Consider the following 26139-nt stretch of genomic DNA (forward strand, 5'->3'; position numbering starts at 1 on the left):
GTCACGGACGCTCATGTTAACGAACAACAACAAAAAGATCATACTGAGAAGGTACAGCGATTCAGTTACCATCTACATTCAAGTTTAGATGCTGCGACTTATTCTAGTTAAACGATTCTGTCCCACAACATTTTTGATGGAGAAAAACATCGCATTATATTAACCTCAGCTTTATTGAATACTGATTGAAAAGCTGTCACTCAGTTGGGGGGAAAGACGGCATCTAACAAGCTGCTCACTATTTCATGAACTGTTTCCCACAAAGCGGATCTTTGGGGAGGATAATTCGGAATACTTGTAACTGATTAATTCCACACAGAGCAAACTGAGCGCTGGTTATACTGAAACCCTCTTGAGAGCGCACTGCTGTGCAACGCTTTCAAGTTGTATCAACTGCTCCGTGGCTTACACTACAGTGGACTGAGCCGTTCTTACCTTGCTCGTTTGCTGCAACTAACCCAGGTTTTGACGGGCGCTCCGACCAAAAGAAAGGGGGAGCACCATATCACCTTTTTCCTATACATCTGTCTCTTGAATCAGATTGGTTTTGTGGATTTGCGCCGTGGCAAAGGAGAATTTTATCTGGGATTTCTAAGATTAACGTTAGAATTGTTTTTAACTAAGCGAATTGTTTTTTTTTCCCTACATGCACAGTTAAGTTGATGCTCTCAATATTTCTATACTATTGCGGTGACTTTTCACGCTGTATCCAGCAGAATTATTGCTTGGAAGATCGATGCACGGGCTCCGGTTTTACGAGATTTAGCATTTCAGAGCAGAAGACTTTTCTTTTTTCCTAAAGCCCATTGTACTGCATTTCTGCTTCACTCTCATCAGAAAAAAAAACTGTCACACGCTTCAAGTGCGACTGAAGTCTTAAAAGGAGACCACACTATAAATTATACCATTGGAAACAAAAGTAAGTATGTTTTCCCTTTATACGACATCTCCTTTTTCCAGAAATGAAAGAGCATTCAGAAACGCTTAGAGAGCACGTACTGTACAGGTAGCTAAACATTCAACATTCCTTAACCAATCGTATCAAGTCATGCTGTATTTACTGTGCATTATTATTGTGCCTGTTTTTGGAGGTTTCAAAAGTTTTTTTATTATCATAGTTAATTCTGTTGATTCAGTGGCAAAAAAGGCAGATGGAATGCATACTTTTTTTTGGTTAGGAGTCTTACACACTTGCGGTACACTTTCTATAATACGGTCAAATGTAACTGTTTTTCACCACTTTCCTTCCACCTTGCCTGTAAACCGCTTCATTTCAATGGCTTTAGATATAAATTTTCTTAGATTATTGTTTTGGAGATCGCTGCCATATTAAAATACATAGAGAAATGCTGATTGGTTTAAGTGAATGATTCATTTTTGTACAGTATGTGTTTTGGGTTCGACATACAGCGTATCTCGAAAGAAATTATTGGCATTTGAATGTCATTTTTATAATCCCAACGAGCCTTAAAATAAATTCTATCAACTGTCAAGATACAGTATGTGGTCATGATGATAAATGAAACACATTCCAGTGTCCAAATATTTCAATTCGATGTACGGAAGGGCAAGTTGTCGCTTTAAAATAGAGTCAGAGTAACTCCGAAATTCAAGCTGTGAACTGCTAGAATAGTTTTCTAAAAGATTTATTTTTGTTGTTTATTGCAAATATTTATTGTAAATAAATAACTTCACCGAGGACACTCTAGTTGTGCTGTTCTGGGTCTCAATTCTACAGTTTTTCTACCCTCTACAGTACAGGCTTCTACAGAGCGACGGCGTATTCTCGTGTTCAAACACTATTCTAACACGTGCGGAACATTTTTAAATAGACCTGTCCAGTGAATACTCAGCAGTAGTCCCTACATACTGTACATCTCAGAGACTTGTGCATTGTTTTATTAATTTAACCTGTACAGTATTTCCGTAATAGTTACGAGGCTTCGTTTTAGGTGTATTTTTCTGTTGGAACCTATTGATATAGACTGTAGTACTGAAGCTCTCATGCTCAGGTGTGAAGTTCTGTGCTGGTCACTCAGTGCTTCCGTTAGAGGCAAAGTATTTGGAATTACAGTAGGTTGTGTGCAGTAATTTTGTTTTATAACAGGGAAGCCGCTGGTACACACGGTCCAGTGACTTCGTCTTAATTGTTTATTGAATACTCCTTAAACCTACGGCCACAATACAGAAATATACATTTCAGTTTCTCAGTTAAAAAAAAGTTGTAGCCCACTACCTAAAACTAATCGATAATAAAATTTCAAATAATAGTTACAAACTATTGTAAATATTGTAAAACATGTCATGCGTGATGGGTTTAGAGTCTTGTGATCATGTTTCACATCGTGTGGGCTGGTCCGTTAACATAGCTATATAGTTTTCTGTGCTGTTAAGCTTTTGTATTTAAAAATGAACTGTATGAAAAAAATCGAACTTCTTTCACTCTCGAACGCAGTCTCATGGGGTAAGGAAGTGTACAATTTCTAACAGTTTAAAACATTGGTCTATCCCTTCAAACAGTGCAGTATAAATAATGTAGAGATGAGAATAGATTATTGCAAGCAAAAAAAACACGAAAACGCAAAACATCATCTACTGACAGAGGTCTGTCACAGTCACTGCATAATAACCGAATCTCATTTTTCGGTACATTAATTATGCAAAATGCGGTGCGTGCAGATCATATGTATGCTAGGTTGGTTGAAGTACGGGTACGTCATTCTGATCCCCGAAGGATAGGGGCTTCTAGGCTTTACAGGTAGTTAGGAAAGACAAAAATTGATTGCAAAATTAATTCGGTTAAATACCGCGGAGATCAATCTGGCAATATTGTGGCCGCTGAAGACCAGAAATGCCCATTAATGGTTTTATTTCCTGAGATCCCTTAATTGTTTCAGGTTCTGACGCAGTATTTACTAAATGTGAAACGTTTCAAAGGAAAACTCATGCTAACCTGCACTCGGATATCACACTCTTGACCTTGATTTCTCATCTAATTTATACAAACATACAGTACAGTACTACTGAAAAAAATCTTTAATATGGTTATAGGAGACTGCACTTTTTAGCCTCTGTCAGCACAGAACTCGTCAGTGGAATAATAGCTGAGCCGAAAAGTGTGGCCAGTTTAAGTAGAATATTTTATTCATTTATTAACTTAAAGACACATCTGTAAAAATGTAAATATGAAAAAACAATAACAAAAAGTACTTTTTGTGCAATCTTTTATTTAAATGCATTGTAGTTCATCATTTGTCAATGAATTGCTGTGGAAATTCCTCAAGGATTCAATTGGTAGACTGTCTCTGTCTTTCACATGGAGATCTGCCAGTAGTAAGAGCCAAGGACTTTGTTCATTTATGCTGCAGCAGATTTTAAAGTATCTGTTGTCTTCACACCAGTTAAAAAATACACACCAAAGTCAATATTTCATTTTCTTACCTTTTCAGCGCTTATAGATCTTTCCCCTTTCAGTTGGACTTTTGCAGGTTCCTTCTGACTGAGCACATTCTATGAGCTTGTTGGAATGAAAAGTAACGAATGGAGTTATTCCACTTGGGTATATCGTGGCAATCTGTTCTGTAGCCAGGAATTCTTTGATTAAATGTTTCTTTTAAATGCTCAGTAATCAAGAATAATAGACCGTAGAGGAGAGGGAGGGGTCATTTTGGTATATATGTAATTGTTTACAGTTCCTAATGGTTATTGCTTGGAATAATGTCTTACAAAACAAAACTGAATAATAAAAATGTGTTTAATGTGGTCTCAAAATAGTGTTTCATAAAGACTGGCACTAAAAATGTTCCAGAGCAACATAAAAGATTTACAGTGATGAAAATCATAAACTGAACAACAGTATTGAAATACAGCATTTTAGGTGCATTTCACAAATCCTTGATGCTTAACAGGTTCATGGATGTGTGATATCCCTATTGCACAATGTTGCTGTTGAATACAAGTTAAAAGATACAATTGTATGTAACAGATACAACTTTTGGTTTTATAAAACAAAGAAAACGTTATGTACGAAAGGCTCCATTCACCTGTTTAACTGGATTATGTGATTTACTAAAAAAGTTACTAAAGAGAAAGATAGCCCAGTTTGTCGTAGCAGTGTACAGCATATACTCTATACTATCTGTGAATGACAATAGATGAGCTGTCAGTCCAAAAGTCTTTAAAGATGATGTCTACCACGTGTAATACAAATCCAGAATTCATATTTTTTAAAGTATAGGTCAGACCACATATTAATTCTATCTCTGCAGACCATTGCAAATCACTCCATGAAGTGACTTTCAAGAAGTGAGGAAAACGAGTAAATGCACCTACTGTATTACCAAATTAATGTTTACTGGTTTCTGAATAATTTAACCAGCAAATATGTCTTTCAGAAACATGATTTGAGCCCCTGAAAATATAAACACAGTACATCGTGTCAAAGAGTGCGAAACCATCCCAAACTCTTACGGATGATGTTATGTAGCTCAAAAAATAAACTGTTTAAAAAAAGGAAGGCTGACTCTGCTGAACAGAAACTGACTTAGCTTTGTCGGTGGTCCATTCAGTCTGCAATGTGACAAGATATGGTTAATAATTCTCTCTAAGCCTATGAGCTTTGATGGAGTCTCAGCTTTCTTAAGATGACTATTAGCACTTTGTGACTTACTTTCAAAGCTAGTGTAATAGAAACCATAATCGCCCAGTACTGGTTCATTATATTCTGACTCACACCGAAGCTTTCGGCTGTCTCAAGAAAAAACACTAACAGACATTATTGAAAAAAGAACAATGAGTCTTCCTCTAACTGAAAGATGAATGGAAATGGAAATGAAATAGCCATTTTCTCTGTGTGAGAGGTAGAGGTACAGTACAGCATCAGTGCAATGATGCTCTTAAGAACTGAAACCACTCCATCAACTGTTTGGATTACTGATTTCTGAACAGTATATTAGATCAACATTCAGAACCCAAGCCAAAAAGTCCATGAAACAAGGTACAAAGCAGTGTGAAACTACAATGGGCCACTCTTTGTGATTACTTTGAACATAAGAATGTTCAGTAATGAGTACCTTCAAGCAAATCTAGAGAACATATTCTGACTTTTTCGGGAATAACTGGACGACTCCCACCATGCAACGTGACCTCATCATAACTCAACCCTAAGGAAGGTTGGATCTGGTGAGCACTGCAATGGGAGCTCTCAAAGAATACGCAGATTGCTGCAGTAAGTGGTGCCAGTAGGTGACAATCTTCCCTCTGGACCAGAATTTCCAGGACACAGCCCCAGTATGTTGACCAGGAAAATGGCCCTGTGGGAGCTACCTTACAGCTGAGACATCAAACTAAGGTTGTGGCTAATTAGTCCTGAGGTACTGTTCATAATAGAAAGAGTATTAATCTTAATGTCAGGAAGAGGTTCCACTTTGAGTTTGTACAGTCATTCCTGTCTACCTCAATTTCACCCTTAGTGCAATTGGTTAAGTGATTCTGCTCTGTGTATCACCTAGATGGGATGTTAGTGGAGAATGATTGTTGTGTGTCTCCCAGATGGGGCAGCTGTTGCAGAATTGCTGCTTGTGTCACCCAGGTGGGGCTTCTGGTGCAGAATGGCTGCTGTGTGTTTCCTACGTTGGGCTGCTGGTACAGAATGTCCAGTGATGGATGAAGTGGATCCTCTCCATTTTATAAAACACATTGGGATATTTACTTTTAAAAAAACATATACAATTTTGATTGAACGTTTAATCATTTTAATGGAATGTTTGCTTCATTCTCGTTCATTTTGATATAATTAAAGCTAAATTAAATAAACTTCTGGACACTTAAGACAAGTGGAAAAAGTTTAAAAACACATGCCCCCTCCTGGTATTAGAATATAAACATTTAAACTAAACTAGAGTTTAAATACTTCCATGAAAAAGAAAAAAAGAAAATGCTGTATTTCCTTGACAGTCACTAGCAAAGAACCAAATTCTCCAAGCAATGAAATCTGTACTGAGTCGTAAAATATTGAAATATTCTCTAACATTAGAAAATGTGAATCATAAGAGCATTTGTTTCACCAGAAAAAATAAAACAAAATAGTCTTGTGATGGTGAAAGGACCACGGGATTTTATTAAAGTGTTAGTTAGATCCCAATCTGAAACTCTACTCTACATGACTCTGATGTTCCTATTAGAAGACAGGTACTCTAAAAGTTCTCTGATCATTAGAAGCTGGAATCTCATAACCCAAGAGAGAACTTTACAGGTGCTTTGATTTCCAACATGATTGACAGTGCACATGTTTTCAAAACTATTGGAGAGCTGCCCAGAATAAAAGAGAGATGAAACAAATGGGCACACTACTCTGAATTAACACAGATTGCTTCTGTCGAAAAAAGAAAACAGTTGACCAGGGCACCACAGGATTCAGTTTTTTTATTTCTGTGGCCTTTCCTCTCAAATGAGTGCCGTAACCCTCCATGTGTGAATTCCCACTATTATAAATACCTTCAATCTCTTCAATCAGAGATATCCAGTAATTTAAAAGGGTTGTGAGAGTCTGGAACAGGTTACGCAATTGTGTGCTTTGATCCAATGCCCTGTATCCTTTCAAGAAACAGCTGGATTAAATCAGATCCATGATTTTCTAAATACATGAGCTAGATGGGGCAAATACTGTAGCTTCCTTTCGTTTGTAACCTTTGTTTTTATTTATGGTCTGGTTGTACAGCTCCAGATAGAGATTGTGTTGTTACAGTATCATTTCTTACTTTCTAACCTAACTGATAAACATTATACAGAAACTACTTATTTTAGTACTTATGTGCTGAACTGGAAAATAGAATTCCAAATGCAGTGTAAATTTCATATAATTGTGTATAGGAAAGTATGTAATAGTGTACTGAAACCACTATATTGTTCACTTGGATGCCTTTCAGAATTGTTTAGATTCCTATTCATTCTGTAGCATGCTTCAAAAACAATATCTGTTTATCAAAAACAACTTTATACATTGTAACAGTCAACATATTCTTTGTTCCACTGTGTAACACTACTTGGTCATTTTAAACTTTTTTGCACTTTAATGTGGACCATGTAGGAGCTAAGCTTTCACAATCAATGTGGTTCTCATCCAAAGCCACGAAACAGAAGACTATCTGCAAATGTACAGTATACAACCAATTCCAGAGGCACAGCAGAACGATACAGTACTTTAAGAATAAGTAGTTAAGTGCTTAAACAAGTTAAAGTGATCTTATCCAGCATGTTACAAACTTCATCACATTGTGTACTTTTGAAAATCCAATTCCACCGCAGATTTCATCAATGCAATCTCTATTTGAAAAAGAGATGTATTTGTGACAAGCAATCTCACTCTATGAAAAGTGGAAATCACCAAGGCACTTAATGTAGGTCTTCTCTTTAAAAGACATCAGTGGTCCACAAAATAAAGACATTTTGATATACGCCAGATAGAGGCTGCAGAATATAAAACACTTCCAGATGCTTTGCAAGAAAAGAGAAATATGCTGCTGATCTAAGGTAATTAGTGACACAAGAATTACTGCACCATACGGTCAATGATGATTATAAATAATACACTCATATCTGTCACTGTTGTGTTCTCTATTATCAACTTACATGGTATATATCTTTTACTGCATGGCATTTGTTTTTAAATGTTGTGGAACAATTTATCATTTAAGTGTCCATTCTGTAATATTAAATGCTATGTGGTTAATGCAGACGTTAAATACAAATTGAGATTCAATTAAGGTAGAAAAAGTTGTCAACCTAGCATTCTAAATATTATTATTTTGAGAAATATTATAGTTATGGTGAGATTTCTTCCAGTATAATGAAGAATAGAAAGTCACAACAATGTGTTAAACAGCTCAGCTCAGAAATTGATCTTATTTAATAGAATTGTAATAATAAGGTTTATCAATAAATAAAATAACTTTTCAAAAAGAATCACTATATCGAATGTCCACCCGGGCAATGGATCATACAGAGCACTTTCACGATTGCCAGGTACTGTATGTGAGTAAAGATATGCATTAAGTCTGGCCAATTTAATGATTTTCAAGCTAGCCTAATAAGGCTTACCAAAATCAAATCGTTCTGAATAGCTCTAGTCATTATGATTGACTAATTTCCAGTGCAGTGGAGAATTGCTCAACATAAGAACTTTTTACCCTTATCCGTAAACTTACTTGTACCAACATGTTCATTTTTACTATTTATTTGATAAGCACATCCTGAAATTTAAAATGCTTTCTGTGAAGACACTATCAGCAATGCTGGGAATTCATGAAAAGGAAAGCAGGAGGCAAAATGCTTGTGTTTCTTTGGAACTATAAAGCTGTTTCTTTAATTGTCTATATCAACGATTAATAAAGGTGAAATTATTTTATGAAAAGCTGCTCTCTTTGCAGGCATTCATCAGTTCACACACTCATTTCCTGTAGAGCTACAGTAAATACTTAAAAATAGTAGTGTTTTGAAATCTATTCATTATCCTACGTCACAAAGATGAGCAAATACTGTATATTGCAAAAGTTAACTACTTTGGAACCCTGTGAAGTCATTATGCTGCAGTCAGGGAACATAATCTTGTCCATACCTATAGATCACGTACATAAGAAACTTGCTGTACAGAAATTATTTGACTTGGCTAAAAGCTAGTTCTATGATAATAAAGCAGTATCTGTGCAATATTGAGTTGGACAGGTGTTCAATATATCATTGCGCCTCTTTGTAGATGAAATTCACCCACAAAGTGGGCATTTCTTTGCAAATACATCAGAAAGTGGAAATCGTTAAACAAAATCTAATTCAAAATCAAATTTTGAAATTGTGGAGGTTCAGTTTTGAAGTTTGACCCAGACTTGATGTTTAAAAAGCAAAGATTTAAGAAAATGTGGCTTCTTATACAGTACAGAAAATACATTTCTTTGATGGTTTTCAACAAAGTGCTGTGTAACCCAAGGTTATATGGTTAAAAGAACAAATGTTCATTCCATTTATCTGCACTACCAGTAGACCTCCGTAAGTTGCTACGACATATGTCGGCATAATCACAGATTCAAGAGCTTAATCAAAGCACCCTGCTTTATATAACAAGGACTAATGTCCTCTACCTTACCCAATTCCCCCCACCCAAAGAACATTCTGTTCTCCAAACAGCACCAGTGCTCATAGGCATAGTGCAATGTAGCCATGTGGAACACTGAATCATAGGTCACACAATCAAATTTTAATCAAATGTGTCTGGAACTGGATCCTTGCAGTTTGCTGTACTACGTGAACAAATGTCTCCAACAGGGCTGGGGTTGATCAAAGGAGGCAGTGTTTTCTTACATTGGATCCCAAGTCTTCCTCAGCTTTTTTTGTGGCTTTACCCTGCAGATACTTGGAAACATAGCAGAGGTTTGGGACGGAAAAGCTGTATTTGGAGTCCATAGGGGTGCACACAGCTCAAAAGGATGTAACACCTTTGTCTTGTGAAACACGTATCTGAGAGGTTATTGGATCTAATTTTGATCCACCCAAGATGAGTGTCATAGCTTTAGAACTCTTCTTAGAGTGCACTTAAATTGGTTAGGGAGTTAGGAAGAGCAAAGTTCACTGGCTCAAGACCATACTATCATATCGGTCTACCCAGAATTATTGTTAAATCTGCATTTGAGAAATGCCTGTGCTGTAAAACAAACTTAAATGCTTAAATAGCAAATTAAGCAAATTGAATTTCTTCAGATAAAGCTCTTGAAGCATTTGCCCTTAAAAGTTTTTTTTGCCGTGCCACCATCATGTGAACATTCTCAGATTCATTCTGCCTAGCTGCACTATACTCAACAGATTTCCAGTCTGTTAGGTGTCCTATTGCATGAACAATCAGGATACATTTAATGACCTGGGTGTATTTAAGACTGCAAAAAGAGTTCCCCCTCTGTCATAAGCAGGGCATAATTTATGATACATGCAAGGTGCACTGATGGATAGAGATTAAGGGATTGTGTGCCTGCGCTTTAATGAGTTTGTGTGTGTGCATGCAAGTATTTGTCGACACTGTTGTGCTAACGATTGTATTTCTGTTGATAGCTTGCCAAAATGTTATTGCATTGGGATTGCAGAATACTCTAAATGACTCTCCACCATTCAGGATTATGTCAGTGTCTGAGTGAAAATTATCACTGGAAATAATTTATTTTCAAGTAGACTACAGCCTCACTAATCAAGAAACATTACAGTATTTTTTGTCTTTTAATGTATTCACAGTGCTTAAAGTGCACATGAATATGTTACTTCTTTATGCAGAGCTAAATGTTAAATAAAGCTCCTAACTAAAAGTTTTTCTGTGTCAAAAAAGAAACTGGCAATAAGTTGTTCCGGGGATACTGACCTAATAACAATTGTTCCTTAAACTGTGGACTGAATTATTAGCTGCAAATCTCAGTGTATCTAACATTAGATTTCCATCATGTTCTGATATCACATATAGTGGGCTGTCTCAGCCCCACTAATTAATTTACCATTGCCCTTTAGAGATGATTGACTGCCTACTTCCAAGTTCAAAATGATCGCACAGCAGTGAAGAAGTCTTTGTGTAAATGTCCCAGGCCTCCTCAAACAATCAGAGCCATTCATGGAAGCAAACAATTTTCTTTAACTAGATCACTGGATATGGAAGGGAGACTCTAGACAGGTGGAGTGGGGGTGGAGTGAACCATAATACGTTTAATACTAGAGGAACCAGGTCAGCACAATATGTAAACAGATCACCTTGACTAGAGTGATGGCTTCTTAAAGGAGGCTAATTAATGGAACAGTCCCAACAGGTACATGCACTGTATCACAGACCTTCATCTTCCTATTCATTTTAAACTTTAAAAAAAATGTTTTAGTAGCAAATAGCTGGATACTGGAGTGTAATCAATCAATCATCTGAATCCACAATAGTTGGTGCATCATGAACAGCCGTGTGTAAATAGTAAAGAGTCTGGTGTAATTTACGCATTGAGCTAATTCACAATATTCCTTTGCTGCTGTGTACTGAATGTACGTGTGAAATCTGAAGAATAGAGATTTTTGTGCCGTGTTTTAATCGAGCGTGTTTGCCTTCCATTCCTGGGTCACGTATAGTCTAATAAATGAAAAGCCCCATTGCCTAGTAAGAACCAGGTGCCGATCCAGTGTACGCAGAATGCATAGGTAAAAAAAAAATCAAACCCAAGGCAAACACAACTGATTTCTAGGCCCACCCTCAGCCTGTGAAGCATAAGAAATCAGCATAGCAGGTCCATCAGCCATTACCCTACTCCTCAGTCCTCACCCCCCCATCATCCAGCTAGAACGTTTATAGAACAACATTAATACTAAAAGATGCATCAAATAAAAGGGTGAAATCTGCATCACACCACAAGAATGGTGAAGTAAGGATCAGTATGAATACCAAACAAGGGCACCTGAAAAAAAAACATTTTTCTCCTAATTAAGACCTTCTAGAGCATCCCTATCCAGTGTGCCAAATGGAGACTGTAACTGCTTGTATTTGCATTCATTTGAATAATGCTTGAACCTTACAGTACAAACATCTGAAAGAAGGAACTAATGGAAAACACTGCTTGCGAAATATTAAAGAGCACTACTGACAGTCTTTAGATCTCAAGTGCAGTCTACTAACAAAGCAGCACTAAATGTTGACATCTAGCTAATGGTTTTCCATTGCCAGACCTGTACAGTACATCTTGTTGATAATTTATTTACAAATGTCCAGATGCATCCCTCGAAAAAATTTGCTCTGATAACAAGCCTGGTTGGATTCCTGTACCTCTTTCTTTAAATACTGTCTCCTGTTCTAAATGCAATTTCCCTTCATTTCCAATTGTGTCCTCTGGTTTGTGTAAAATTGTGATGATCCTGGCTTTGCAAAAGGCTCTTGAGTTTTTTTAATCATTTGAATTGTGTTCCCCTCACTATCATCTCCATTAAATAATAAAAAGATTAACATCTTTTAGCCCAGGTAGTATTTCCTTTACCCCCACTTTGAATTGCTGTCCATTAGATGTTTTCCTGCTTTCAGCAATATTACTTTTGTATCATGGTGAATGAAATTGCCCGTAAACTTCAACTACATGTGTTTGCTACTTGCATGTAATCCTCTCCTTAGCTAATTAAGTGTACAGTTGTTTGGCCACTCTTAGGTTCTGTCTAAATCTTTACTTGCAGCTTCTACAGTGCTTTCTGATCATCCTATTCTGGTATGGTCTAAGAACATGACTAATGTACCGGCTATACCAGCTATACATAAAAACGTACAGTAGATACTTTTAGATAAAATTAAGAAGAGCTTCAGTCCTAATCACCTAGTAAACCAAACAAGCGAGCAGATCAAGATGTACTTCACCAATTACATTAAACTCCAATCTGAGTATTCACCCCTCATCTGTACTCATGTCTATGCATCAATCAGTTATTAAACTTGTATTTCCTCGAATGTTTACTGCAGAGAAAAAGAATTAATCTAACAGAATATATTATCATTTTCTCTGGTATATCCCTTACTGCTATTGCATAAAGTCCTCTAACAATTAAAGAAGAGCCTATCACTTTCTAAATTCATGCTGACTGTCCCAAAGCATCCTGTTGTCATACAGATGATTCTCAAATTAAGTTTTAATTGTTTTCATTACCTGGCATCCAAGAGAAGTAACTAGTCATCCTCATCTGTTTAAATTAAAAGTAAAATAATTACGGCTGTAATTTACGTGCTTTATGTAAATATTGTTTGACCGGGAACAAAATAGTTAACTATTCATGACTTTGTGTATAGAGCTCCAAAATGAAAGCTAAGTAAATAACTGCCAGCCAACACAATTCAGATTACATGGGGAAATGGAAAGGCATGCCTTCTATTTCAGCACCATGGACAGCAACATACGGCATGCAATCTGGCTGCTACAGACCTAAAGAACAGAGTTATTAACTCCATCACTAATTATGTGATCAACACATCAACAAATAAATTAATTAAAAATCTTGGTAACTATTCATACTGCCACAAAAAATTACCTAAGTGTTTATTTAGAAACATGGTGTGATTAGGCTGCGACAGGATTTCTAGATGGTTCTTATCTTCTTTGTTTATTTTTAATTAGAGCCAGCTGTACTCGAAAAAAATGGTTTGGTTTTTGTCCTTTAAATATTAGTCAAAATCACAATAACTGTGCAGTTAGTTGTATACAAAGGGAGAAGGCATTACACATTAAAAATAAACACATTTAAAGCCAGCATTGAGGCTAATTTAGTACAACATTTTGAAAAGAGGGTGACAGCTGCTGAAACAAACAGCTCCCCCAAAACAAAATGCCTGTAGTTTGTTCTGTGAAGGGCTGAATAACTGACTACAGATCGATCTGGTCATAAAAAAGCTCATATCAGCCTCATGCTTTTGCAGTGAGCTGAGCTTCCCTTGTGTTGTACTTTAATTACTCCAGATGTTCCAGCATTAAATATTACTTGCTACCACCCCTAAGTACAAACATAAAAAAATGTATTTTTTGTACATTTGTACAAAAAAATGCATCTTACTTTTTACATCATTGTTTTTTTAGCATTTAGCATTGTTTTAGTTTTAACATAAGTTTAGCATCAGTTATACTTTTAAAATCAGTTTAAGTGAATTAAACTATTTGGTCTTTTACAGGTCTGTTGTAGTTTCTAATCGTGCCATACCTTTTCAAGACTTACTCCATCATCTTCATCTATTCGTGCCTGAAGTTGGTATGACTTAAGACTTCAACAGACAACCACTTTAAACTGAATTCTTTCCCACTGTGTTTAAGATTAACATCATCATGTGATTAATATCATGCTAATACAAAGGTAATTCTGAATTAAGATCAAATTAACATTTTTTCTCTTCATGGAGTGATGAATGCTTCCATATTTGGAAACACAAAATCATGCCATTTTCATGATACCAGAATAATTTATGGTATAAAGCCAATTGCCATTCAGAAAGTGGTATCAAAAGGGTTAGTCATATCACCAACAAACCTCTTGTGTTTTTCTTAATTTTAATCCTTACTCTAATAATTAGGTGTGACATAATCATTTTGATAAGGTCAAAAATGTTTGATACATAATTACACTTTCTGCAATTCTTTCTTTGACATATCATATGAGTGTATGGTACATATCGCCTATGATGAGCCAGAACAACACATGCAAATTCACAGAAAGGATTTCAGTCTCAAGTTCCTAATATCTCACAGAAACAAGGCTAAATTGACATCCAATTTGACCAAGTGACTGCACATAGTCAAATGTATTGTATACAAAATGTAAAAATGTTAAAACAAGCTGTAGTCTAGTTCTTATCATAAATATCGAATATGATTCAGACCACACAATAACAAAGGCAATCCTAACAAAATGTATTGCCATGTGACAAATTTTGAACCATGACCTGGAAAATATAAACATACAGAACATCCATGAATGTGTACATTTTGTTTTTAAGGACAATTTGATCTTTTCAATCTAGGCATGAAATTGAATAGGTTATCCAACTTAAAACATGGTCCCACTGATCAACTTAATCTTTTGCATCTGCTTGTTAGACGTTTCCAACTCAAGTCTGAACCAAATGTTCTGGGAAGTACTGGCGTAAAAAATACTGCATAATATACTGTAAGTGAAAAAGAGATGACCACTACAGCCACTAAAACCAAACCACATCCTTTCACAACGTGACCATATTAGAGTGCAACAACATGTACAGAGGTGGCACAATATGCTACTTAAGATAAAAAGAAATACACAAACTCCAGACACGTTAACATGAGTGCTCCGCAAACATAATACAATTGACAAAGGACAGGGGTGGTAGCTGGAATGTCTTCTTATTCAGTTGGGTATGACAACAAATATATAAAAGTGTCAGAACCTGCTCCTTAGGTAAAATATGTAGGCTGTCAGCATCTCTCCAAATTGACTTATTTCCCAGAGAGGTAGTTTTTATCTCTCAGTGAAACAGTTACCCAAGGGACTCTCAGTGTGCCTAGAGGGATGAGGTGATGTTTGTGAGGCTCACGCCTGTTCCTGTACATGTAGAGTTAGAAGCCTGTGAAAGCTTGAATCTGTAAAATGGCTCAATCGGGTGGGAGAAACAGAGGACCGTGTCTGTGGTCTTGCACTGTTGCTACAGTATGTGAGTGTAAGCACCATCGCTGTGATTCAGATTGTAATGGGCATTCCCAAATTAGACTAAAAAAAATGGGCAATTCTAAAGTTTATATGCTATAATACACAGATATCACGCTTTAATATATTGAGCTCTGCTATATGAAAATGAGCAATTCCAAACACAGTGTAATTGACCAGACATGGCCTCTATGTTCTAAAGCTGTGGTGAACGTGTCATAAAGATGATATACAAAACCAGCCTACCAGGTAGAGGGGTGCTTTATTTTTATGTTAGCTCACATTTTGAGGTTGGAGATGTGCCATTTACAATGATAGCTTTGTAAAGACCTCTTTTAGAACATTATGTAAAATTGTGGTTGCCATGTTACAAAATAAAAACATATTGCTATCCTGGATAGGTGCCAGGGAGCACCCTGACATCCTTAAACTCAGTATGGCTCAATGAGATCCTCTCGCCCGTTAGCTAAGAGCAACCAGAACCGATAGATGAGCTAAGTGGCTGTGCCCTGTTAATAATGAAACGTCCCAACCAAGAGGCGGTCTGTCTGGAGCCTCTGAACCCTGATCTCTTTTCCCTCTTTTTGCATTTCCCCTCTCCCTGCCTCTCTCTATAAAAAGGCACCCCTTTCCCTCTGTCTTTCTCTCATGCCAAACCCCTGAGCAGTAATAAAGTCAGTGAGCTGCAGTTACCATCTCCTGCCTCTCTTTCTACACCCCTACCTCTGCAAGGGAAAACTGGGAGGAATCCCTGTAATAATACAAGAACCATTATCACTGCCATTTTAACATGACAGGGCACTGAATTCACAAACTACAGGAAACAGTGATGGAAACTCACTTTTTAATTTTCTACTGTGACACTAGTATCATATACTGAAAAGCAGAAGCGGTGCCTCTGGCCCCTGTAGGCAATCTGGACAAGATTCCAAGTATTGGGAAGAGAGGATCCAGAAACACTCCAGGCAGGGAAAAGTATGGAAGTTGGGAACCGGGCTCCTTTGAAACCCATGAAAATACAGAAGAATATGCAAACTCTCCAGACAGGCACCCAGGTCTGGATATAAACCCTGGAGGTGTGAGATAGCAGCTCTAAATGTTACAGTATCACCATGTAGCCCACAACCTGGGACCTTTGGGGTAATCTTAAACTCATTAACCACACCTAACTAACTAAAAAAAAACTAATACTGTTTATAATGAGTAACATCCCTCATTTTATGTTGTTAAGTCTTTTAACTTTCATCCCCTACATGTATTTATATTATAGTCTTGTTTCTTAACTGACTTCCCCTGCCAGTTGAATGAAAATAAATTCAATTTGCAGGAAATGTTCCTACGTAGAACAAGATTTTATTCATTCACTTCCATCCCACATCTCTTTTCCAGTACGGCTTGTAGATAATCTTTTATGTTTTCTATTTTGTTCCGATTGTAATTGAAAAAATAACTTTTACAGTGCAGTGGTTGTCACAAGTTATTAACCTGATGTTCTGTAAACTCAAACGCAAACAATCCCTCAGCCCACTTGTCAGTTTTAATCCAAAAGATTTCCTTCAGAACGCCTTCAAGACAGGATTCTGATAAGAAAGGAATGGTATTTGGTGTTTTCTTTATAGCCATTATCTACCCCTTTAGCTGTTAGAAAGTATTTACCCTTTCTGGAACAGACTTTAAATTATTAAACAATTTTGCAAGCTTTGAAACCTGTACATTTCTTTTTGCATCTTAAATGGCTGTGGTCAAGACATGAATTTTAAGGCTTCTAAATGAAACAAAATCATTTTCGGGATTCAATCAGAAGAGACAAGCTGAGTTTATTTTTTTCTTTCAGAGAGTTTGGTGCAGGACAGCCTTAAGAAAGCGTCTTTCCATGGAGAAACACTGGTGACAGGGAGCACTATTCTATAGGAGGTGCCATCTTTCAGATGAGACATTAAACAGAATTCCTAAGAGTTTGTTCATTAAAAATCCTATGACTGTTCCTAAGACTGTTATCCTCTGCATGCTCACTGAACTCCAACCTAGGGTCACACAATATGGGAGACCCAGATGGGGGGTGCATTTCAGTGATGGATGAAGTGGTGTATGTAAAGTGCTTTTTATATGAAAAATACTATATAAAAGCAATTAAGTTTAATTGATAATACAACATTTTAAAACATTGCACAGTAAGTAACTTTATCTAGATTAGGAGTTATTCATCTGTGAAGGGATATTTTCTCATTTCAAAAATTACAGACCATGCATACTGGTAGAAACATTAGAGCCATTAACAAGAGTAAATCAGTAATTCCCTGCAGTTTAGTAATAATATGTTCACATTTTTTAGATATAAGGAGCAGGAACTCGTTTTATCTGATGGTTTTATAGCATGTAAGTTAGTTAACTCACCCTAATCTGTATTATGCATGTTACAAGACAGCGATATTGTGCCAGATACAATGTACTGTATGTTTAAGGTAAAGACTGTTTAGAACTTAGAGAACTTTAATATTAGAGAATGTTAATATTTTTGTGATATAACCTCCTAAGACAACCAATACCACTGAATTCTCTCTACAATGAAAATCAGATACCTGCTGAGCTGAACACAGCACACTACCAAGTGGTAGGTGAGATGTTCTAGTTAAAGAGTTTTAAAAACTGCTTCCAGTACTTACATCTGTAAATTATAATGTATTTTTCCCATAACAGTCACTTTTTTTGGTGTGTGTGGTAGAGAACCTTAGTGGACACTTTGATTAAATTAATGTTGTTTGTAACAAATATACAGTATACTGTAATGGGTCTTGGTTATGTCCGAGATATCCAAGATGTTTTTTTATGACAGTGTACATTACAGCTCTTAAGTACTGTGCATGGACAGTACTTATGAACAGACAGAAAATGCTAAACATTCAAAGTCTTTCACAGATAAAATACATTACAAAAGCAGTACTGTACTGGGACTTGTGTCACAGGAACATCCGCAGTACAGTGCAACACTCAACACTCTGATCAAAGCATGCCTGTGATTTAAACCCAGAGAAAATGAAAGCTGGAAATAAGAATTAAAGAGTTTTATCTGTAACAATAAACACGGACAAGGATAGGAATGTTCTCTGTAACAATATAAACAACATCAAAGACGTCCAAAGAATTTGAAAGAATCATGCCAGGCTGAGAACCTCAAGTCAGAGAGGGTATCCTTCTCTGCACAGCATGGGAGACTGTGAGCTATGCGTGTTGTCAGTTAAGGAAATACAGCTTCTCTGAACAATACTTTGCTGTGGGCGCAGTTAGACAAGCAGTGTGAAAAACAACAGATGGCTCTGACAGTGTACATTTTAATACTAGTACAAAGCTCACAGCAGTGCACAAAACTGATTAACAATTGGAAATTCCAAATTTGGGAGCTTATGAATAGAAATAATTGATTCATCTCTTTCATGAGTAGACTTAATTAATGAGACTATTTCTAGTGCTCTAGAACAGCTATAGTTGCATTTCTACACTTTCAGAACTCTTGATTTTTTTTTCTTATAGTATAAGTATATATATATAGTATACAGAGAGTGTGTCACAATTTTTCCACCATTAAAAAGTACCTGTCCACCATTTTTTTTTCCTGAAAGAGTAGGCAGATAACACAGTAATTTTGAAATCTACAAATAACAATAAAGCCCTAGGATTCCCAGAGGCCTACAATGTGAAATAATGGTTGGAGTTCTGGACTTCCAGATGAAGGGTTGATAGTTTGAGTTGACTTAACATGAAAGAGCAAAATATACACAAAAGGAAAGATAAATTATTTAGGATTAATATTAGAAAAAAGTGACCTTTATACTTTAGTGAATAAACCCATGGCTTTTAGCAGGTTGAACTGTGTTTTGCAGGGTTAAGGAATGGAAAAGAAATGCCTTTGGATGTCAGCACATGCAGTAATTTTATTGGGCGATCGTAGGAATCTTTAAAATGGAGCCGTACACATTAAAATGCTGAATATATTGAAAAAAAAGTTTCAGAAACAAAGTTTTGTTAAAAACCCTCCAAGCACTTTTACCCTGTAGCTGGTTTTGTCATGCAGGAATGTTGCTGGCACTGAATTTAAGTCTATATATACTGCTTATCACAGCACGTGTATGACTGGAGACTCCGTTTTCAGATCAGCTGGCACTCGTGAGATATCCACATGAACATAAACACACACATACGTCAACATTTCACTATCTAAACAAAGGCGATAACGCTGGTTTCCAACGTAAACAAACTAGTCTGGAATTCCGGGGAAAGCTTTGCTTGCACCGTGGGTGCACACAGAGCAAAGTAAAGTAAGGTTGTTCCCGTATTATCAAAATTAAACATTAACTCAAACCAAACAGCTGTTTTCCTTTGTTTTAGAAGTGAAATGAACCAAATTGGTGATCAACTCACGTGTTTCAAATAAATAAACTGTTTGGATTTCTCACCGGCAAAATGGTTTCTCCCGCAAACCTGTTGGACCCAAACTTTTGGCGTGGCAATAGGGGCTGGCTTAGTAGCACCTGTTTCAGGATTGCGCATGCTTGGATTTTGTACGAAGATACCATTAAGAGGGGGTAGTATTTTCTTAAACAACAGTTATGTACATAAAAGGAGTATGATATTGTATTTTTGGTAATAATATGTTCGTTGTTTAATTGTGTACTTAATGAAGAAATGTGTATATCAGAATTCTGAGTATTATTTAGTAAAATTATTTTTTGGGCTTTATAGTGGAATATTCTAGGGGAGGAGTTTAACCTAGAAAAGGAGCTCTTCAAGATAGGAGGGGGGAGATAGGAGCAAGTGGATTGTGGGGGGGGGGTAAAATAGGAGCTGCCTGCAGTAATTAATGTATATATTATTGTACTATAGCTTTGTTTTGTTTTTTCCTGGTTAGTTTGTGGTTTTCACTTTGTTTTTTGGGGTGTGGACTTTGGGAACACAGTTCCTCGTAATAAACACCATTGCACATCTTTGCAGTTGTGGCTGTGCCATCGTTATTGTTATATTCTATCTATGCCTGTAAACTCGTCAAGGAGGAGACTGTGACAACGTGTCATATCACTCCTGCTTACATATGGGGAGGCTGATAGCAGCACTGTATGCACCTTCCCTCCTTACTAAACCACTCTCTCATCCCTCTAAGACTTCAGAGTTATAGCTACCCTGCTGAATCCTCCTGGGGCTCCTCTGTCTGTGAACAGGCTCGACTTTATCCTCCATTGAAATCTCAGGTGCCAGGCCCACCAGAGGCAAAGACAGGCATGTGTACTTATCCAAAGGAAAGAGCAAAATACAAAAAGACTTTCACATTTCCTCACTGAGGTATTCAGTTCCTGTCTAAATCTATGTAAGGCTCCGTTACTCACAGTCAAAGAAAAATTGAAAAAGTGACTTAAGATTACAATCAAAGCTTATGACTTTTAGAGGTTGTTGGGAAAAAAAAGCAGACTTGTATGGCAGGATGTGGCCAGTGGGCCTCGTACTTTCATACTGTTATAGAATCCATTCAATTTTAACCACAACCCTTATAAAAATCCCTAACAAAATATTGCACAGAAAGAAAACATATCACCCTCCTCTGCCTCTGAAAAGTAAAATCTATTTTAGACATTTTTCCATCACTTGTCTCAGTGTTATGAGAAACGTAAAAGACTTGTTCCATTTCACGCCAGTCAAGTGAACGTCACTAATAGCTGAGCGCACAGCTTCTTATCAGAGAAAAACATGCTGCTCAGGGTTCTCAGGAGGCATTTTTCCAACATTTGTAAAACAAAAAGTTAGCCTGGATGCTATGAAAACTGAGCAAACCTATGATTATAATTTGCAACAGATCCTTTTTTATTTACCAATTGCATCATACTGTATTCCATAACTATTCAGCAAGCTCACCTAACAAGTCAAATAATTGCTTCTAAAGCCACACAATTAGTACAGAATGTATCCTATCTGTTAATAACTGGCTTCATTAGTATGGACAAGCAACAGAATCTCTTTACTCCAGTACAGCAATTTTAGTTTACTACAATGGCAATTACTTATGGCACTTAAGTATATTGTTTGAGATTTGAGATTGTTTATTGTAATTGTCTATATCCTATGCTCAGAAAACAGACAACTTATACAGACAATTTCCGATACTTGTATCATTTCTGGGCTTATTCTCTGCCCAAAACCTTTTCCATTAAGCATCACCAGTGTGATACTGAACAAGGTGATGGTTATTAGTAACAGCCACCATTCACTACAGCACAGCTTTAAAGACACACGTCTGATGTTTCTGGTAGTTTTGGATCTGCACTGGCTGCTATTGCAATTGAAGTCAGTTTAAAGAATGTTAATTTGTAAAAAGTTGCACTCTTAAATTCTCTCATGGGTCTGCTTATGGCCGTTTATTAATTAATAAACAGCAATGCAGGGTATGTAACATTGGATTAGGTGACCATTAATAACAGCCAGTTATAACAAAACATTTTAATGAAGTGCTTGAAAGCTGCTGGTGACACAAAGCCAATGCATCTAGTACTGTGAGTTATCAGACTTGCAGATTAACAAATAAGGACAGCTTGTCTAATAGGTTATTAGAGTGCCCTTATCCCTTTAAATCAATAATGCGCTATGAAGATACTGGAAAAAATACAGCCTCCGAGCTTTTAATGCACTCATGAAAACTAATTGCTCCACTGGGCAAACATCCAGTAAAAAAATCTAAACAAGACCTATCTCTTTACATCACTGGAGAAAACAATGTTATGCTTATAAAATTGCATTACTATTCATGTTAAAAATCATTCTGTGGTTATATTGCCAGGAAGTCTGATTTGTTAACAAAAAGAAACAATTATTGAGTGACTTATGGATTAAACAGCCTGACACCTATATAGGCCTGTGATGAGGAAGGTGATTTAAAGCTAAATTGGGTTTTCTCATCATTTCCTCACAGTGGCCTGAAGCTCCCAACAGTGTGGGTAATAAGAGTAATATTATATGACGTATTAACACAATTTATATCCCATTTTGCAGCTGGGCCATTAAACACATTGGCAAGGGACAATCTGGTGTCAAGTGATTTAAGATGGTACTGCTATGCTTGAAGTCACACCACATAGCAGAGCTCACTATTGAGGAACACATCAGCATGTGATTATCAAGTTTGTTTAACTGGGGTCAGAGTTAGAGACCTATATGACAGGATTTTATATTACCTTTGCTCACAAGGGCATGCACTGTCTTTGACAGAGAAGCCCCCAGTTTTTTATTGAATTTAGATTTGCCTTTTTTTTTCATTTTATCATGTAACCACTAATCTGAATTTGCCAATTGTGTGCTCACAGCCCTCAAGGGGAGAATAAAGAAGGGTAGGCAGGCTCTTCTGACCTGCGTACCCACTGAAACACTCATTTCCAAACCGGTTACAAGCTCAGTGGGGCACAGGAGGTTCAGTGCCATTTGGAGAACAGGCACGTTCCTCACTGTTACCATCACAAGCCTGACAAGGCACTGAGGAAATTGCAAGAGTTGCAACTTCACTAAAGTAACCCTTCTCAGTGCAAAACACCTGGTGAGCCAATTGCCTGTCGCCATTTGGGAATCTTGGCCACCTCTAGCTTTTAGTGTCAGTGTAACAACCCAGACTTGAGTCTCATGTCAACTGTTTTTTGTTACATTAAGGGTAGAATTTTAGGAAAGCTCTGTGAAAAACCCCCCGAAAATAATGAAAATGCAAAAACTTTTGTGAAACTAATAAAGACTAAGCTACTTATAATTAACAGATGGGATTTAATCCAAAAGTACCCTCGTCAGAGTAGTAACACTGGTTGCTGGTTCTGTCCATTTTGCGTGGCAGTGAAGGGTTTGCCCCTTTTTGTGCTGTGGCTCAAGCACCAGCCTTTGTCTAACTTTCCGTGTGCTTTCTCTTTCAATTCTAGATCACACTTCTCTTAGAGAAAGAGGACCTGCTTCAGAGTGCAGGGAGCTTGTCTTCCACCTGGCACGGAATAGAGACTAACCCGTTTCCTGTACCGCCCGCATGGATTCCTTGCTCTATCAGACTGAAGCTACAGCTGTTTGAGAAATTAGCAGGAACGCAGAAGAAAACTCAATTTCAAGAGACTGAGTCAAGGCACAGTTTTAAATAAAAGAATCAAAGTATTCTTTCAACACAAGATCCTAAAACAATCTGAATGTCCCTCTGTTAACTTTAGTCATCATTGCCACTTAACCAACTAGATGTCTGCCTTTGTATGACTCACTCATTATTGCCTGTTCTTAGGTCACAGATTCTGAATTAATAACTTCCAAGCAGACTTATTTCCTTCAAAAATCCAGCGTAGCCCAAGAGAGAGAAGCTACCTTCTGTGACATTCATTCTGATTTCAAACCCCACATCTGCTCAATGAGCAGGAAATTATACAAAACGTGAAGAAGAAACAAAGGACGAGGTGTGCTGTACAGAGTGCAGCAGCTACATTTCAGAAGCTTGTTCTTGAATAACAAATACAATGCAATAGAGGTAAATTAAACAAACCCTTTGAGTGGTGGTGGTGCAAGCTCTGCAGTGAAAAACAAGAGCTATGCAGTCAGAATTATAATTAACTTCCAAAGCTGTAGTGCCAAAGCTCTATCAGGACAGAGCTTCAACATGAAACTTGAGACGAGTTTGCACCAAAACTAGATCTTCAGGTCTGAAAGAAAATTGCAGAGAGTGATGAAAGATAATTAATCATTATAAAACTCTACTGACAAAATGTAGAATGTGAGGTTTGATTGTGATTGAACCTATTGGTCAAAGGGTTCTAATGAGGCCTTCCCCTGCTCCCCTCTACACAGAGCCTAATTGTGCACAGTTAGATGATGGACCGAGGCAATCACTCTGGTGACGTTTCCTTCCAGATCATTTCTGGAAATACTTCGCAGAACCCTAGTGATATGCTGATCTCTTGGGATGAGAACACCATTTTAGGTCTGAAGATCTCCCTGTCTATCGTTTTGGCGATCATTACCCTGGCCACTGTGCTGTCCAATGTCTTTGTCGTCATCACCATCTTCTTGACTCGCAAGCTTCACACCCCAGCCAATTTCCTCATAGGATCCCTGGCGGTGACAGACCTCCTGGTGTCCATCCTGGTGATGCCCATCAGCATTGTCTACACTGTGAGCAAGACCTGGTCACTGGGGCAGGTCATGTGTGACATCTGGCTCTTGTCAGACATCACGTGCTGCACAGCTTCCATCCTTCACCTGTGTGTCATTGCTCTGGACCGATACTGGGCTATCACTGATGCCCTGGAGTACTGCAAGAGAAGGACCACTCGCAGGGCTGGGGTTATGATTGCCGTAGTGTGGGTGATCTCCATCTCCATCTCCATGCCCCCACTCTTCTGGAGGCAGGCCAAGGCTCACGAGGAGCTGACCGAATGCAACGTCAACACAGACCAGCTCTCATACACGATCTATTCCACATTCGGCGCTTTTTACGTCCCAACTGTGCTGCTGATCATTCTCTATGGTCGCATCTACGTGGCTGCCAGATCCAGGATATTCAAGCCCCCATCGTCCTGTGGGAAGCGCTTCACCACCGCCCAGCTCATAGGGGGCTCCGCCGGGTCTTCCCTCTGCTCGATCAACTCCAACTCCAACCAAGAGGGTCACCCTCAGCCCGGGGGCTCCCCAGTGTTCATGAACAATGTCAAGGTGAAGCTGGCAGACAGCGTGCTGGAGAGGAAGAGGATCTGCGCTGCCAGAGAGAGGAAAGCGACCAAGACTCTAGGGATCATCCTGGGCGCCTTTATTTTCTGCTGGCTGCCTTTCTTTGTGGTGACTTTGGTGATGGCCATTTGCAAGACTTGCTGGTTTCACGCAGCTCTGTTTGATTTCTTCACCTGGCTGGGGTACCTGAATTCCCTCATCAACCCTGTGATCTACACTGCTTTCAACGACGAGTTCAAGCAGGCTTTCCAGAAACTCATCAAGTTCAAGAGATGCTACTAAGATCATTTGTTTTCATCTCAGCCCCATTCTAATTTTTGTCAGAAAAAGCAATGATTTAACTACCTATTACTGTACTGTGAAGCACATTTGTATAATAGACATACTGTACAAGGTGATTTATAAGTCACTGTGCATTTTAGCATATTGAATCATGCAGCTGATTAAGGTGCTTCATGGCCTCTAAGTGATTTCATGATGTCTATTAGTGCATGGTGACACTGTAGGTATAGCATAACCTCACAAATAAAAAAAAACACTTTTGGAATTGTAATGATCATTTCCTGCCTTAAGATTCCTATAATTTTGAAAACAAAATAAAATACAAGTGGTGTCAGATAGGGAAACGGGCTCTTTGTGAGGGACCTGTGTGCTTAATATGCACATGCTAAAGTGCCATGTCAGTGTACGCAAAACAAATGAACAGAGACCAGGAGGTGAAACTGTAGAGAGCAGAAAAATGTCAATACTATTGTATGTGATTTTCTTTCCTGTTCAGGCGTTGGTCAAATGTAAATCATCCTATAACTTCTTTTCTGTAGCTGGGAAAGCCATTCCAAATGTGCAGTAATCCTCATTTTAATATATTATGTCCAAACGATGCTATAAATTGAAATAAAGATAAATTATGGGAAGACCATCACTTTCTAGTGAAAATCATTTGCTGCTGATGCAAGGAATTATTCTTCAAAATAGATTAATTTCCATCTTCATCACCAATCTTATCAATTCTTTTACTGGTGTTCAATATGTGTGTTTGAGTCTTAATATCCTGTGCATAATAATTAATGATATATGATACCACAGTGCCCTGGCAGAATAAAATATCTTGTTTGATGCCATGTCATGTCATGTCATTTGCCAAATCCACTTTATACTGCACAGTGTCGCGGGATGCCGGAGCCTACCGGGCAAGCAACGAGCGCAAGGCAGGGTACACCCTGGACA

The 26139-nt window shown here is 37.7% G+C and overlaps 1 protein-coding gene across 1 annotated transcript; it reads left to right on the forward strand.

The window, feature by feature from the left end:
- Positions 1-107: 107 nt before the first annotated feature.
- Positions 108-26000, forward strand: htr1d (5-hydroxytryptamine (serotonin) receptor 1D, G protein-coupled). Its single transcript, XM_015348436.2, has 2 exons — positions 108-919; positions 23133-26000. The coding sequence occupies exon 2, from the start codon at positions 24055-24057 to the stop codon at positions 25192-25194; it is 1140 nt and encodes a 379-aa protein (XP_015203922.2). The 5' UTR covers positions 108-919; positions 23133-24054; the 3' UTR covers positions 25195-26000.
- Positions 26001-26139: the final 139 nt, after the last annotated feature.

Source organism: Lepisosteus oculatus, chromosome 11, assembly GCF_040954835.1.
Source record: "Lepisosteus oculatus isolate fLepOcu1 chromosome 11, fLepOcu1.hap2, whole genome shotgun sequence".
In the NCBI taxonomy this organism is placed as follows: domain Eukaryota; kingdom Metazoa; phylum Chordata; class Actinopteri; order Semionotiformes; family Lepisosteidae; genus Lepisosteus; species Lepisosteus oculatus.